Genomic DNA, 15574 nt, shown 5'->3' with positions numbered 1-15574 from the left:
CGATATTATTTCGAGAAGCTAAACTCCGATGCCCGGGAGTCGGCGGATCTTCTTGAATTGGTGCACCTCTGAGATGTGGCGAATTCCCATGCCAATGCCATCGAAGACGCTGCCGAGAATATGACCATACACAATGAGGCACCGGGTTATAACTGCCAGGATTACGTTCTTGAGCTTTTAGATGACTTGGAAGAGAGGGGTTTCATCGATAAGGAGGACGCCGATTATCGAAAAAATAGGATGGCATTGGAGCGTAAGCAGGAGGGTTTGGATTAGCGGGACTCGGTCGATTTAGTTAGGCTTCTCTTCACTGAGCCTTTTGACCCCTGTGGGTCTGTCGAGCAATGTGCTTCCTTTAGTGGTTGGGGCAGATGATAAGGAATATCAGGCTTCTTATGAGACGTTGGGTGACTCGTGCATTTGTTATTACCCTTTATCTGCCTTCTATTTCGTATGCTACTGTGCAATATCCAGCTTGGACATTTGCCTACTTGAGCATCAGATTTAGTTCAAAACCAAACTCCTGCGATTCGTGCTAAGACACAATGAGTCGACTTAATGCTGCAGCTTATCAATACGAACGCAGGGACTATCAGTCTTTAGCCTAGCGTCGGTGAGATTCCGGACTCCGGACATCCATGCTAGCGCTTGATACAACGCTTACGGCCTCATCCAACAAGACTATCAAGGCCCCTCGACCAGAGGAGTGACTTGCCTGGTAGCCACGTTCCAACCACATCATGTCTGCGTGTCCAGCAACAGCTGACACCGTCTTCGGCCCCAGGGTCGATGTCGCCTGTCGCACCTTGGACTTCACCTTTTACTTCGAGGATGCCTTTCTTGCCTTCCTGCCATCTGCGGTATTCATCTCGCTGCTGCCCATGGCACTATGGCAGCTCCGATCGCGATCTCGCAGAGTAAAGCGATCGGTACTGCTATCTTGCAAGCTGGTAGCACTGATTGCGCTTCTAGTCAGCCAGCTCGCCTTTGTGCTCGTCCGACAGTTGAAACTCTCCCATCTGCACAATAAAATGTCGATTCCGGCGGATGTTCTCGAATTGCTTGCGATTACCGGTGCTATTGCGCTGTCATCGCTCCACCACACTCGCTCAATCCGTCCATCGACTCTGCTCGTCTGCTTCCTCTCGGCGAGATCACTCTTAGGCATTGCCCGCGTTCGCACCCTCTGGCTCAAGCCAAATGCAACCCGCGCGACAGTACCTTTTACTTTGAGTTTTACCTTGACCCTCTTGTCGACAGTTCTTGAGTCGATAGGGAAGGAATCCGCCCTTGTCAAAGCATCCGAGAAACCTGCGACACCAGAACCATTCAGTGGCTTTTGGAAGCGCGCTGCGTTCGCCTGGCTAACGGGAACATTCAGAAATGGCTACAGCAAGGTCATCTCCGTGCAGGACTTACCAGAACTCGACCCCAAGCTAGACAGCGAGGTCGTGGGGGCCCAGCTACAGGCAGTCTGGGCGCGCGCTGATAAAAGGGCTGCCCACGCGCTGCTTCGCGCATGTTTGACTGCATATCGGTCTCCCCTGCTTACGGCTGCCCTGCCGCGTCTGATGAAGACCGGCTTTACCTTTTGCCAGCCGTTTCTGATCGATGCGGCTGTCTCGTGGGTCGGCAATCCGAATTCCCCCATGGACTCTGGGAGAGCACTGATTGGGGCTTTTGCGCTGGTTTATGTGGGACAGGCGGTGCGTTTCTTGCAGTTCATTAGACCAGGGAATGATTCTAACATGAGTGACGATAGGTGTCTACGAGCCTATATGGCTATCAGACAGCGCGATATACCATCCGCTTGCGAGGGGGCCTGATAGCGCTCGTTCACCGGCAAACTGTCAACACCCGCGCTGTGGATCTCGGGGAGAGCACGGCAATCACACTCATGGGTACAGATGTAGAACGTATCGTGTCTGGGTCCAGAGTGACTCATGAGTTGTGGGCGTCTCTACTCGAGATAGCGATTGCCATTTACCTCCTTGAGAGACAGGTTGGTGTTGCGTGCCTTGTTCCTGCCGTGATCGTGCTTGGTATGTCCCACCCTGCGAGTTGACAAGACTGTAAGGCTCTAATAGCTGATGTTTCCTTGCAGTCTTCGTAGCCGCCACCTTCAAGGTATCAGGTGCCACTAACAAATACCAGCGTCTCTGGATTGAGCGGATTGAAGAGAGACTGCGGCTGACGTCGTATACCCTGGAGAATATCAAGGCCGTCAAGATGTTAGGCCTGTCGGAGAAATTGTATTCGATAATCAGGAGTTTGCGACATGCAGAAATTGCCACGTCTACTGTGTTCCGCAAGCTGCTGATTGTAACTAGCACGCTTTGTACGTCCTCCGTGCTATTTATACCCGGTGATTTCCAGCTGACAAGTCGGTCTAAACAGCCAACTCCCCCGCTGATTTGGCGCCGATGGCAACCTTCGTCGTCTACGTTATCATAGCGCTCGTACGAGACGACAAGTCGCTTCTTGCTGCACAGGCATTCACCTCGTTGTCTTTGGTTTCGTTAGTCACAGACCCCGTCTTGACATTTATCCTATCTCTGCCTGAAGTCGTTCAGTGCCTAGGATGCTTCAACCGGATACAAGAGTACTGCTGTTCTGAGGAGTCGGCTGACGGAGTTAAGTCGCTCCAAAATACCCCCGTTGACAAGGTCGGTGTGTCTTACGACCTGAAGGAGATCTCCAAGTCCCAAAGTTCCCGCAAAGATCTGGTCGTCTTTTCCAACCTTAGCGTCGGATGGACCAATAACGCACCTCCAGTCCTGCGGGACATGACTCTGACTATTCAGCACGGTGCCGTCACCATGATTGTCGGGCCAATCGGCAGCGGAAAATCCACGTTCCTTGAGACTATCCTTGGAGAATCGCTTGTTCTACAGGGGCGCGCGGACCGGGATGCCTCCCCCATTGCGTACTGTTCGCAGGCACCGTGGCTGCAAAGCACGACCATCCGCGAGAATATCCTAGCTGGACTGCCCGTTGACACCGTATGGTATGACACCGTTCTGCGTGCCTGTGCCTTGGAAGGTGATCTTGCTCGCCTCCCTCGTCGTGATAAGACGCCAGTGGGTAGCAACGGTATCGCGCTGAGTGGCGGCCAGAAGCAGCGTATTGTACGTCGCCCCTCTAAGTTCTTTACTATGAGTACTAACAAGAAATAGGCACTCGCCCGGGCAGTATACAGTCGATGCAGGGTGCTGATGCTAGATGATGTCTTCAGTGGGATTGATGCAGCTACTACTGAGATAATCACACGAAGTCTTTTCGGCGACGGCGGCCTCTTTCAAACTCTGCAGAGCACGGTTGTGCTTGCTACACATTCCCGTGGGATTGCCCCGACCAATTCCCTTTACAACGCTTGTAGACTGATCCTTCTCGCAGCCTCTATTCTTCAGTACGCCGACCATCTCGTGGTCCTGACCGACGGCCACATCAATGGAGCCGGAACCCTGCACGCCCTTCAAGCCAGCAATAGTTACATTCAGAATCTCAATGCAACACACAACTCAAATGTGCCAGTCACCGCCAAACAGTCCGATGACACAGTGGTGCCCCGTGCAATATCTACTGAACATGAAGACCGCACAGCTGGAGACTCGGCCGACATGGACACCGATCACGTTGGATCCACCGACGCTACGCGGCAGAACGGCGATATGGCTGTCTACGCCTACTATGCTTCTGTATCTGGGCGCATGACAGTCGCTATGACTGTGATCATGACTCTCTGCTGGAGCTTCTGCCACGAATTCTCGAGTATGTCTCTAGATATCCTTCTTGTTTGGTGATTTCACTCACAATTATTAGCTATTTGGTTGGACTGGTGGACGGAAGCGAATGCACAACACCCTAATGAGAGGGCGGGGATGTATCTCGGCGTTTATGTCTTCCTCAGCATCATCAGCGTGGTTTTCATGATTGCTGCTTGCTGGTACGTCCATGGGGCGTGTTAAAGTGTTCAGGCATAACGTGAATAGGCTTCTATTCGTCAGGATTGTCTCAAAATCGTCGCTGCGGCTTCATGATGACCTTTTGAAGAGTACCATGCGGTCAGTTACTGCTATTTTGGCAAAGTATAGCGCATCGCTGATCTTACCTACCTGCAGCGCCCCATTCCAGTTCTTTCAAAATGTTGATGTCGGCAGCATCACCAACCGGTAACCACCCCGAGTTTTTTTTTACGGTTGTATACTAAGCCTAGTCCACCTCCAGTTTCAGCCAAGACATGGATCTCATTGACATGACCCTCCCAATTGAAGGCATCAACCTGCTGTCCGGTATGTACTACTATTGCTGTGCACGTATCCATTCTTGTGCTGATATAGTCATTGAAAATTAAGCCGTCTGCAGCAGCCTCGTGAAAGTGATTATCCTTGCCGTCTTCGCCAAGTACCTCGCAATCGCAATTCCATTCCTGGCAGTCATCCTGTACTTGACACAAAAGTTTTATCTCCGGACGTCACGCCAGATGCGTCTCCTCGATATCGAAGCCAAGGCGCCACTATACACACACTTTCTAGAACTGGTTGGTGGCGCTACAACTGTGCGTGCATTTCATTGGCATGTCACATTCAACACGACAGCTCTCTCGCTGCTGAATATATCCCAGAGACCAGTTTATATGCTATCGTGTATCCAGCAGTGTCTAGGTCTGGTGCTCGACCTGATTGTAGCCGCGATGGCGGTTATTGTTGTTTCGACTGTCGTCTTCTTGAGGGATCACTTCAATGCGGGCGATGTCGGTGTTGCACTCGTCATGGTCATGACATTCAGCTCGTCACTCATGGAGCTCATCAAGTATTGGACTATGACCGAGACATCGATTGGAGCTATTGCAAGAGTCAAAGATTTCGTTGCTGCAACGGAGCCCGAGGATAACATGGATGAGGATTCATCCTCGCGCCCGGAATTACCGAGGTCATGGCCAGCAAATGGCGCAATTCAGCTCAGCGGAGTTGTAGCCTCACATTCGTAAGTTCAACCCTCTTTCTTGACAAATGATATCTCTTTACACAATCTAACACTACCCAAAACCAGACTAAGCACACCCCCGGTCCTTAACGGACTGAGCATGAGCATTCAGCCTGGCCAAAAGATTGCCATCTGTGGCCCCTCAGGTAGCGGCAAGACCAGCCTCATCCTAACTCTTTTGCGCATGATCCCCCTCCGTGCCGGCACCATAACCATCGACGACCTGGATCTCACCGCGTACGCAGCATCGCAGATCCGCCCGCGCCTAAACATCGTCACGCAGGATCCGCTCCTCCTCCCTGGATCAGCAGGACAGGACACCACCGTGCGCTTCAATATCGACCCGTTCGGCAGTGCCGCAGACGACGCCACGATTATCGCTGCATTGGAACGACTGGGTCTTTGGACGATCATTGCCGCAGCCGGCGGACTCGATGCCGAGATGAAGGCTACGGCGTGGTCAGCGGGACAGAGGCAGCTTCTCTGTCTTGCGCGGGCGATGGTACGCGGGTCCGCTGGTCTCAAGGTGCTCATCTTAGACGAGGCCACGAGTAGCGTTGATCCGGACACTGAGGCGATCATACAAAATGTTCTGGATACCGAGTTTCAAGACCATACGGTGCTTTCTGTGCTGCATCGGCTGCGGTACGTGGGTTGGTATGACCGGGTCGCGGTGCTGGAGGGCGGCGAGTTGGTTGAGTTTGATAAGCCGGATGTGTTGTTGGCGAGGGAGGAGTCGAAGTTTGCGAGGCTGTATAGCTCGTCGGGGGTGGGTGGTCATTAACCAGATATCTCTTTGTGTTGGATACATAGCGAGGAGAAGAGCAATATACAGGGATGGCTGATAGACCGACTTTTCCCTGGGAATGACCGTCACTCCAACGTTATCGCTGGAGTGCTTGGTGTGGGGAGACCAAACTGGCTGCGAGATATAATATTCAGGTTAAGGGACTCCATTGCGTAGTTCTGCCGTGTGCGATCCATTGTAGCTTGGCTTCATTTGGTTATGAACAACTAAGGCTTAGCTCCATTGCATAATAATATATCACGTGTGGTCACAGAAATTCAAGTATCGGAATGAACCATTCCCCAATTTGCCTGAGAAGCTCGAGGTTGGGAGTCGGTAAGTGAAAAGCAGCTACAAGGATAATGCCGTTCAGGGCACGTAGTGGAATTCACTTCACATTGTTAGTGACTGCAGCCCTTCGTTACATGATGCTAGTCGTTCTCGGCCATATGTATAAATATCAGCCGCTCTTTCCCATTTTCATTGTACTACTCTTCCCACCACATATTTATTTCAAGTACTCCCTGGCTACATTTCGTCAACCCCTCAAAAATGGCCACAACTGAATACGTCTCCGACCCCGAATTCCTCCAGGAATTCTGCCTCAGCGAAGACCTATCCCAACTAAGGCTTGATCAAACACCCGTGCCTTCTCTGCGCGAGGCAAGACTGGCCTTGTTACGCCCACTCGAAAGAGCTGATATTCTCGAGTCATGCACTCCGCCACCAGTCACGGACCACGATCCATACTTCAAAATCAAGACTCAAGCCGAATACCTCGATCTGCAACCCCTCTCCAAGATGTGGAGACAGGAGTTAATGAGGATCCCCCCTTTCTCCAAGATAATATTCGATCTTTCCTTGCCACAAAGGCATCCACTCGAGGCTGCTGGGTGCGACAACTCTCGGATACAGTGGGATATATACAGGTCCAGAAATAGCACTCCTGCAATCCCTTTCAGAGAAGTGATGCAAATGGCTACAACTATTGCTTTGACGACGAGAATGCGGATGAAGGGTGAGGCTGCTTCTTTTGATATTGTTTACGATGATGAGAATAACATTAACGACGGCGAGACTGATGAAGTATTTCTTCATCGTATGGGTATGCTGAGACAACAGATTATTGAACTGGGTACGGCTCCATCTACTGGAGTGTAGGGGGAGGAAAAGAGTGCTGTTGTGGATGTCTCCAGGGTTCAGGAGCAATATTCGGATATTGCTGTCCGTAAGTTGCTTGGGGTCAGACGTCGGACTTGAAAGCCTGGTGTGACTTGTGGGCCGGTTTTTTCAGAGCAGGTCCGGATGTTTGGTCCATGGATAGCATGCAATGGAGTCAGGATAGTCTGGAACGCTGGTGAACAAGCTGGCTAAGGTGCTGTGGTATCGTTTAGGAGTTGAACCAAGGTTTCAGAACTAAGGATTAGTCGAAATTCAGTGGATCTATCCTTACTTCTTGATGTTCTAGAGTTTCTTCTTGGTTTCTCATTTGAAGACCCAAAATAAATTTAGGATAGTAAGTAATGAAACCGAACGCTAGGCATCCAGCGTACTATAGAAAAGGAACTGTAATGTAAAGTGCCAGGACCTGCTAGTGAAACTCTCCTGATATGCGACAATTTCTCTCTAGAAGACTAGAATGGCACTATAATAAGCATTTAGTGTACTACAGCATGTAAGAGAGCCCTCGATGGTTGGATCCTCTTTCACGAAAACAAAGAAAAGACTTCTTGGCCGCGTTGGACGAAGTAGGGCTTCAACATTGGCAAACGAGGGACGAATACACCCACTCGCCCGGGGTGTCCGATTATTAATCTCAGTGGCTATAGCGTTGTTTTATCTGGATTTCATCATTTAGATCCTGCGGTATGTGAATATCTAGTTCATATGATACTATACTAGACTTGGTATTAATCACTGTCCCCTTTCATTTCTAAACTATCTTGAACTGTTCTGTATGCTATCTAGAATTAAACAAGCCCGAAACTGATCAGCAATTGACCGTTTACTTTGAGGAGTTTCAGTTCTGTCGAGTCTCGATATTCCCACCCTGGGGAGAACTACTCGGAGGAGAGGTAGCGGTACTCAGTGCCCCAAGCTGCTGCCGCAGAGCCTTCATAGTTTTAACAGGTGCCCCATCAGTCGGGTCATAAACAACATCAAAAGAGACATTACCGCTCTTCGTCCGTATCCTCGTCGTTAAAGCAATCGTCTTGACAATATTCATGACTTCTTTGTCATGAATACCAAGACTGGCTTCCTGGGGCATAGATATATCCCAGTAGATCCATCGGGTCGGTGGCTCAGTGTTGTTGTTATTGGGAGCATTTGGTGGTAACGTGAGATCAAATATGAGATGGGAAAAAGGTGGGATCTTCATCAGCTCCTCCCTCCACATCTTACCTAGTGGATGGAGGTTAAGGAATTCGTGTCGAAATCTATCGCAGGTGTAACGGCATAGCTGAGGATCTGTGGGTGGATTTGTTCGGCAGCGGCATGATTCGAGTATATCTGCCTTGCTGAGAGGGTGTAATAAAGCAAGCTTTGCCTGACGAAGAGGAGGCGTGGAGACTTGGTTGGTGTTAACTCGGGACAGATGGACTTCATTCAGATAAAAGTCCTGCAGAGAGCGGGGATCGGATACAGTCTGAGGTGTGGACATGTTCGAATAGTAGTACTCCTAGTATGTGGTGGATTGAGTAGGCCAAGTAAGGAACTATTAGTATCTAATCACGATGGTTTCATGTCAAACGGCTGATATATATAAGTGGCCAAGAGCGCCTGACATCACAGGGTCACTTGAAGAGGGCAGCCTAATAACGAATGATGTTTCTGCTTGCTGCTAGTTCGTCCGGAGTGACTCACTGACGGGCAAGGCTGGCCGACAATTTCTGCCTGCGGAGAGGCGCGTGCCACTACCATAAGCTCTCCAGTCTCCAAGCTAGTAAGGATCCCCAAAGGGTGTTGATTTTATAGGTCAGTATGCACTTATTAACTTTCAAAGGGCAGTTAGGCAGCGGTAGCTTGAGAAGAAGTACATGTGCCTGGATTCGATATCTGATTCACACGATTCGTCTGAGACAATGATCTGAAAAGTACTATACTGATGGCTGTTTCACAGTCTGGGCTCTTCGGCTAGTACCCTATATTATATATGAACTAAAGCAATGGCAATGACGGTATCATTCCAACTTAACGCATTCATCGAAGTATAGTAGAAAGCCCCCAAAGTAACCTTCAAGTGCCGGGGTTTGCCGAAACCAAAGAAACAGGAACAGCTCTAGAATATTGGTCACAGCGTATATAGAAAATGTAGTTCATGGCTGTATTCGGCGATGCATGATCAAAGAGAGTGCTGAGTGCCCTCCTGAGTGTTGGTGCCCCCCTTATGGAAACAAAGAAAGCATCTTGGCTGCGCTTGACAGAGTAGGGCGTCATTCTTGGCAGACTCTTTACCGTATCATTATTATTTCTGCTGTCTCTTTATAATGAATTTGGATATCAGTATTGGACCATCTTGCACCCGTCTTCGTCTGCCTGCCATTAATTTGAACCTTGACTAGCAATGTCATAAAGAAGCCGGAGGATTTCTAAGTGCAGACTGGACAGACTATGCTTACCGCGCTCTGTCTACTCGTGTAACTTACTGAATTCAATAGTCCAGCGCTAGTCCCTGGGCTGGACAATCGAGATCAGATTTTTCCGAATGAGCTGTTGATCCACTCGCAGGTCTATTGGCTTAGTATAGGCTGCACAGGAAAGATGTGGCATGAATGAAGCTGCTGAAGTGCTGATTTGGCTTTCCTTTCATCGTGCTAAACGCTGCCTGGACCCTGCAGAGCGATCGGATCAGCACTCCTACTACTGCTTAGATGCAGGAGACCCGCTCTCACTATGCTCCCGCAGAATGCACTTGGCCACCAGTTTCCGGGGGCTCTCTTTATAGCTCTTCTTGGAGAGTTGCTCTATGATTCAGCCCCTATTTACTCGTCGCTTGTTCTGAATGGCTGAAATGGTTGGTCTGCGTGGAATATATGGATGCCGCGGAGCATATATCAAGTTGAATGGAAGCGACTAAATGAGGCTTTCAAGGACCGAGTGACTTCTCTCATAATCATTTTCTAACACCCGCAATACACTGAAGGTTCCGCCTCCAATATCCCTTACTACTACTGGGGCGTGGTTGTCGTCTCGCAAGTTCGCCGGCATGGACGAGTATTCAGAAGAACGTCTTCATCAATCCAAGCAACACTTGATCATCACCGTTTCGATCGTGTTTATAGTACTGGAAGTGGTATGCGTGGTCCTGCGCTTTACTTCCAAGTTTGTTGAACGGCTGAAGTTCGGCTGGGATGATGCTCTTATGGTTGTGGGCCTCATTCTCTGCATTGCTGATGCGAGCTGCACAATAGGTAGGTCTCGATATCCCACTCCTCCTAACATGGACACAGTAACTAATGCACACTACCTGGTAGCTGCTGTAATATACGGTGGGATCGGCCTGCATCAAAAAGTCGTCCGCCAGATTGATCCCGAGATGTTGGTGACGGCGACCAAGTTCCTCATCACCACTCCGCTCCTATACTTTGCCACCGTCGTACCCCCCAAACTGGCCATCTTGCACCTCTACCTGAGCATTTTCACTCACAAAACCCTCCGAAAGATATGCTTCGGCACCGGAGCAGTCATCGTCGTCAATTGGCTTGTTGTCACTATCGCAGGTCTCGTATCTTGTCGGCCGCTCAGCTATTACTGGACTTTTCAAGGAAGCTGCATTGACATTAATGCATGGCTGCGTTGGGGAGGATTTGCGCACATCTTGACGGATGTTGTCATGTTGATTCTGCCGATGCCAGTGGTATGGAATGTGCACGCCTCGAGTCGCCTTAAACTGGGTATTTGGGTTACGTTTCTTATGGGTAGTGTGTAAGTTACTCCCTCCTTACCTTCTTTACGATGACCATTGTATTACTGGAGAGTAAGGTACTAACTCCGTCGAACAATAGGGGAATGGTCTCTTCCATTATCCGATTCCGGGAATTCTACGTGACTAACGTGCAAGGGGATGTGACCTGGGCAGCCTCGACTCTGGTTATCTGGGGTGAGATTGAGGGTGGAATTTACCTCATAGCAGCGTGTTTGCCAACATATCGCCCGTTAACGAAGCTCCTCTGGCGTCGCGTTCTCAGGAAGCACAGCCAGATGGGCGAATCTCTGCATACGGGAACGGGCCACAGGGCGAGTCCACTGAGACAGGGGCTTAATTCCACACATAATGAGTCGAAGTTCCCGTGGATGGAAGCCTCGGGGAGTGAGGAGGATGTTTTGCGAATGGTGACCTTGGGCAGTCGTTCAGGTGCGGATATCAAGCCGGGGCAAATTGTGGTGGAGCATCACTTCTCGGTGCATTGATTGAGAATATTTCCTCATTTCCCCAGACTGTATATCACCGTCTATATATATTTGTCACCTTCTTATGCTTTGTAATCGGATAAGGAAATATAATCCACTGGTTCCACATGAAGAGGCTCAGACCCATCGCGGGATAAGTCCCACCCCCGAGCGAGCTGAACGGGTCACGCTGTCCACCTTGCCGTTCAAATCTAACCCCAAAGAAGGAAGAGAGATGTTGGTCCAGACGGAAAGATCCAATGGTATTTGCGTTAAGATCCGCAAGGCTACAAAAGACACAACAATCGGCTTGAAAGTCCACCGACGCGAGGCCGCCATCATTAGTGGCTGTTCCGGCGACTAGGGCTTGATTAGTGTGATTAAAGCATAACCTAAGTATGGATCATCACCACTCAGCCGTTGGGCTTTATTGCTAGTGCTGACTGACTAGTTTGGCCCCCAAATGCCATATCACACAATCTTTCGCTCAATGGGGCAGAAACGTTCCGATGAGGCTGTCGAGTTTATTGGGGCTGCAGCTTGGCTGGGTCTGTTCATATATTCTCACTCCGTTGTCCTGCCATTATCTATCTTCACCCCGCATACCAGAGGCAAATTTGTCCTACACAGACCTCCCTACGCGCAGCTCCACTGGCTATCCGAAGCCCACTTGGGCTCCACTTTATTCTAGTCGGAATGCTCCGCCAAACATGAGCTGGTTCTGCTTGCCTGGGCTGACGCAGGTGCGGGCCCCTCGGCCACATGGTCCCAGCTAAGCCGCCTACTCTTCACTCGACACCAATATATAAACACAACAAGTTGCGCACTTCTGATGATTTTTAAATTACTTCCCAACTAAAATTGCTTCTGACCATGACTGTTCCAGATGTCTCGCAGTTCAATCCTCGGACGCAACTGCTCCCTCACATCGTCGACCACTACGCGAAGGTCAAACCCGACGCCATCTATGCCGAATACCCAGTCTCTCTGATGAGCTACGACGATGGCTATCGCCCGATCACATTCAAAGCATTTGCCAATGCCATCAACGGCATTGCTTGGTGGCTGACTGAGAAGCTGGGTCCTGGTGACGGTGAGACCCTGGCTTACGTGGGGCCTAATGACTTACGGTACCCGGCATTGGTATTGGGTGCTGTCAAGGCAGGATATCGCGTATGTCATTGATATTTGTGATATGAAATGAATTAAGCTGACGCTTGATCTTCGAAGATGTTTCTTACCTCCCCAAGGAACAGCGTGGCTGCTCACAGTAGCCTGTTCAATCGCCTCAGTTGCACTAAGCTGGTCACCCCAGTGCCTCATCCACCACCAGTCAAGGCCATTCTGGAAGGACAAACGCTGGATGTTCTGGAGGTCCCTAGTGTCGATGAGCTGATCAGCAAAGAATATGCTCATTTTGAGTTCTCCAAGACTTACCCAGAAGCTGCTGGAGAGATTCTAGCTGTGATGTAAGCCCCTGATTGACCGAGCAGCGATGGAAGACTAACTCTCCAGTCATACGTCTGGCTCCACGGGTATCCCGAAGCCGATCTTCTGGAGCCATGATAGTGCTTGCAAACATATGCACACGACGGTGCTGGATCCCCCGAAAGGTCACGAGAGCCAAGATAGCTGGTTGTTTGGCAAGCGGATATTCCTCGTTCCGCCACCTTTTCATGTAAGCCTTCGCTGCATATCTGCAGATAGCATAGGAATCTAATGATATTGTAGGCTGCAGGTTTGGCATACTCACTGTTCTTAACCATTCCAGTCGGCACTACCGTCATTTTTCCGGCATCTGGGGGGCTTCCCACCGCTGCCTCTCTCGTAGAGGCGAGAAAGAAGACACAGATTGATATTCTTTTGGGTGTTCCATCAATCATTCAAGAATTCTCCCAGAGCCCGGAGCTCTTGGACTACTGCAGCAAGCACCTCGATCGCTTAGTTTACTGTGGCGGAGACCTTCCCCAGCCAATCGGGGACGCCGTGGCATCCAAGATCAAACTCATGAATCTATACGGAGCCTCAGAAGTAGGCATGATTAGCACTATTCATTCCAAAACTAACCGAGATCCTCGCACGGATTGGCGATATCTTCACATCAACCCCCGGATGGGAGCTGAGCTGCGTCACGTCGCCGATCAATACTACGAACTCGTGATTGTTCGAAGCCCAAAGTCTGAAAAACATCAGCTCTCCTTCACAATCTTCCCAGATCAACAGGAATACCACACCAAAGACCTTTTTGTGCGGCACCCGGACCCTAGTAAGCCGGACTTGTGGCGCTGGGCCGCTCGTGCGGATGACGTGATTGTCTTCCTGAACGGTGAGAAGACCAACCCTGTGTCTATGGAACAGCACATCGCTGCATCCAATCCAGAAGTGACAGCAGTCTTAGTTGCTGGGGCACGTCGCTTCCAAGCATCTCTCCTGGTTGAAATTGGCGGAAAAGATCTCACTGCACATGAGCGCGCCGCGATGATTGAGAAGGTCTGGCCGAGCGTTGAAGAAGCCAATGCGGTTTGTCCAGCTCATGCGCGCGTGGCAAAAACACACATTCTGTTCACAAAGCCAGACAAGCCTATGCTTCGTGCCGGGAAGGGAACGATTCAGCGGGCTGCCTCGCTCGAACTGTACACGTCTGAGTTGGATGCCTTATATGCCGATGCGGACAAACTATCGCAGGCAACCAGTAATGGTGAACCTGCTAGACCTGGCCAGGTGGATGATCCGAAAGTTCTTTCCGATTACATTAGGAGAACAATTAACTATGTCACTGGGTGGGATCTCACAGATAATCAAAATTTCTTCGAGTTGGGCCTTGACTCCCTCCAGGCTATCACTGCCACTCGGGCTTTCAAGAATGGTCTTGATCTCCCGACGCTCACTCCAAACCTGATTTATCTCCATCCCTCTGTGGATGAACTCACCCAGGCAGTGCTTCACCTGCAGCAACACGAGGAGGCTTCCGCTGAGGAGAAAAAAGAAGCCCAGCTGCAGCAGCGGGAAGAACTACTACAGGAACTCAGTAGCCAGTTCCAAGCGCCCAAGTCCCATGTGGTCATTTTGACCGGCTCGACAGGTAACCTGGGCAGCTACCTTCTCGACACCCTCCTACAGTCCCCTTCCGTTACCTACGTGCATTGTTTGAACCGCAATCCTGACGCAGAGGCAAGCCACCGCGTAAAACGTAACGGCATGAAAACCGATCTGTCTCGCGTGAGCTTCTGGACGGCGGACCTCTCCCAGCCGGACCTGGGTCTGGGACCTGATGTCTTCAAAACCCTGCGAAACATTGCCACTCTGATCATCCACAACGCCTGGGCAGTCAACTTCAACCTCAGCCTGTCGTCCTTCAAGCCTAACCTCACCGGCGTGGTAAACTTGATAAACTTCGCTGCCCAATCACACCAGTCACCCCATCTCTTCTTCCTCTCATCCATTAGCTCCACTATGGGCCACCACACAAAGACCGGCCTGACCCCGGAAGAGGTGATCACAACTACGAACCCCGGACCCAACGGCTACGCAGATAGCAAGTACCTTGCAGAGCAATTACTAGCGCAAGCGGCTCGCCAGGGCCGAGTGCACGCCTCTTTCGCACGTGTTGGTCAGATAGCGGGCCCGGTCCGCTCAAAGGGAGTATGGAACCAGACTGAATGGTTTCCGAGCCTCGTTCGCAGCTCTTTTCACCTGGGTATCTTGCCTGATACACTCGGACCAGCCCTCAATCGCATCGACTGGGTACCGGTTGATCTGCTCGCTGAAGTCCTAGTGGACTTGGCAGTGGCTGGTCAAGGCGTGGGAACCAGGGGTGTCCAGGTGTACCACCCACTGAACCTGCACCCGGTAGACTGGGAGGTCATTCGTCCAATGGTCGCTGAAGCTCTCTTTAAGGTTTCCAGGAAGACTATCGAGACTGTCCCCTTTAATGAGTGGGTGCAGCGCGTCCGGCAGGATCTGGAGATGGCTGGTAGTACCGGCGAGAAGATGAGTGACGAAGAGCTGCAGAAACGATTGGCCAAGAATCCAGCTGCAAAGTTGCTGGAGTTCTTTGAGGGGATTATGTCCCAAGCTGAGCGGGCGAATGTGCTGGATACAAGGCTGACGGGACAGATCAGCGAGAAGTTGCGGGCTGTGGATGCGGTGAAGCCGGAATGGATTTATATGTGGGTGGAAGGGTGGATTCGTCGCGAGTTGGTCGTGGATTGGTCATGTTTCGCCCGTGAGTCGGGTGTGTGGAAACGCACCTAATATAGTGATGTTCCAGAGAGTGATGAGAAGAGGGGCTTTCTTTATAAAGATATATGACAGAGTGCTGCATTTAAGTAACAAGGGTGATTAAAGGCCTTCAGTAACTTCTATGACATCCATGCGCATTGCACACTTGAATCTAAATGGTAGTTCAGA

At 50.5% G+C, this 15574-nt stretch overlaps 5 protein-coding genes across 5 annotated transcripts; 4 read left to right on the top strand and 1 right to left on the bottom strand.

The window, feature by feature from the left end:
• Positions 1 to 740: 740 nt before the first annotated feature.
• An08g04860 (uncharacterized protein) lies at positions 741 to 5770 on the top strand (the record flags this gene model as incomplete). The annotated part of the gene is given in 9 exon segments (XM_059749028.1): positions 741 to 1706; positions 1763 to 2042; positions 2105 to 2338; positions 2398 to 3128; positions 3177 to 3771; positions 3823 to 3946; positions 4056 to 4172; positions 4228 to 4292; positions 4356 to 5770. Coding segments are annotated over 9 exon segments (4527 nt in total).
• A 555-nt stretch (positions 5771 to 6325) lies between these two features.
• Positions 6326 to 7147, top strand: An08g04850 (uncharacterized protein; the record flags this gene model as incomplete). The annotated part of the gene is made up of 3 exons (XM_001392566.3): positions 6326 to 6930; positions 6970 to 7001; positions 7119 to 7147. The coding sequence occupies 3 exons, from the start codon at positions 6326 to 6328 to the stop codon at positions 7145 to 7147; spliced, it is 666 nt and encodes a 221-aa protein (XP_001392603.3).
• Positions 7148 to 7683: 536 nt separating this feature from the next.
• Positions 7684 to 8435, bottom strand: An08g04840 (uncharacterized protein; the record flags this gene model as incomplete). The annotated part of the gene is made up of 2 exons (XM_001392565.3): positions 7684 to 7733; positions 7823 to 8435. 2 exons carry the CDS (start codon positions 8433 to 8435, stop codon positions 7684 to 7686), a joined length of 663 nt encoding a protein of 220 aa, XP_001392602.3.
• A 1545-nt stretch (positions 8436 to 9980) lies between these two features.
• Positions 9981 to 11185, top strand: An08g04830 (uncharacterized protein; the record flags this gene model as incomplete). The annotated part of the gene is made up of 3 exons (XM_059749027.1): positions 9981 to 10185; positions 10225 to 10699; positions 10780 to 11185. The coding sequence occupies 3 exons, from the start codon at positions 9981 to 9983 to the stop codon at positions 11183 to 11185; spliced, it is 1086 nt and encodes a 361-aa protein (XP_059604007.1).
• An 852-nt stretch (positions 11186 to 12037) lies between these two features.
• On the top strand, positions 12038 to 15418 carry An08g04820 (uncharacterized protein; the record flags this gene model as incomplete). The annotated part of the gene is made up of 4 exons (XM_059749026.1): positions 12038 to 12337; positions 12395 to 12633; positions 12680 to 12842; positions 12896 to 15418. 4 exons carry the CDS (start codon positions 12038 to 12040, stop codon positions 15416 to 15418), a joined length of 3225 nt encoding a protein of 1074 aa, XP_059604006.1.
• Positions 15419 to 15574: the final 156 nt, after the last annotated feature.

Source organism: Aspergillus niger (assembly GCF_000002855.4).
Source record: "Aspergillus niger supercontig An08".
NCBI lineage: Eukaryota > Fungi > Ascomycota > Eurotiomycetes > Eurotiales > Aspergillaceae > Aspergillus > Aspergillus niger.
Note: the sequence above shows the minus strand (reverse complement) of the source record. Positions and strands in the feature narration are given on the sequence as shown.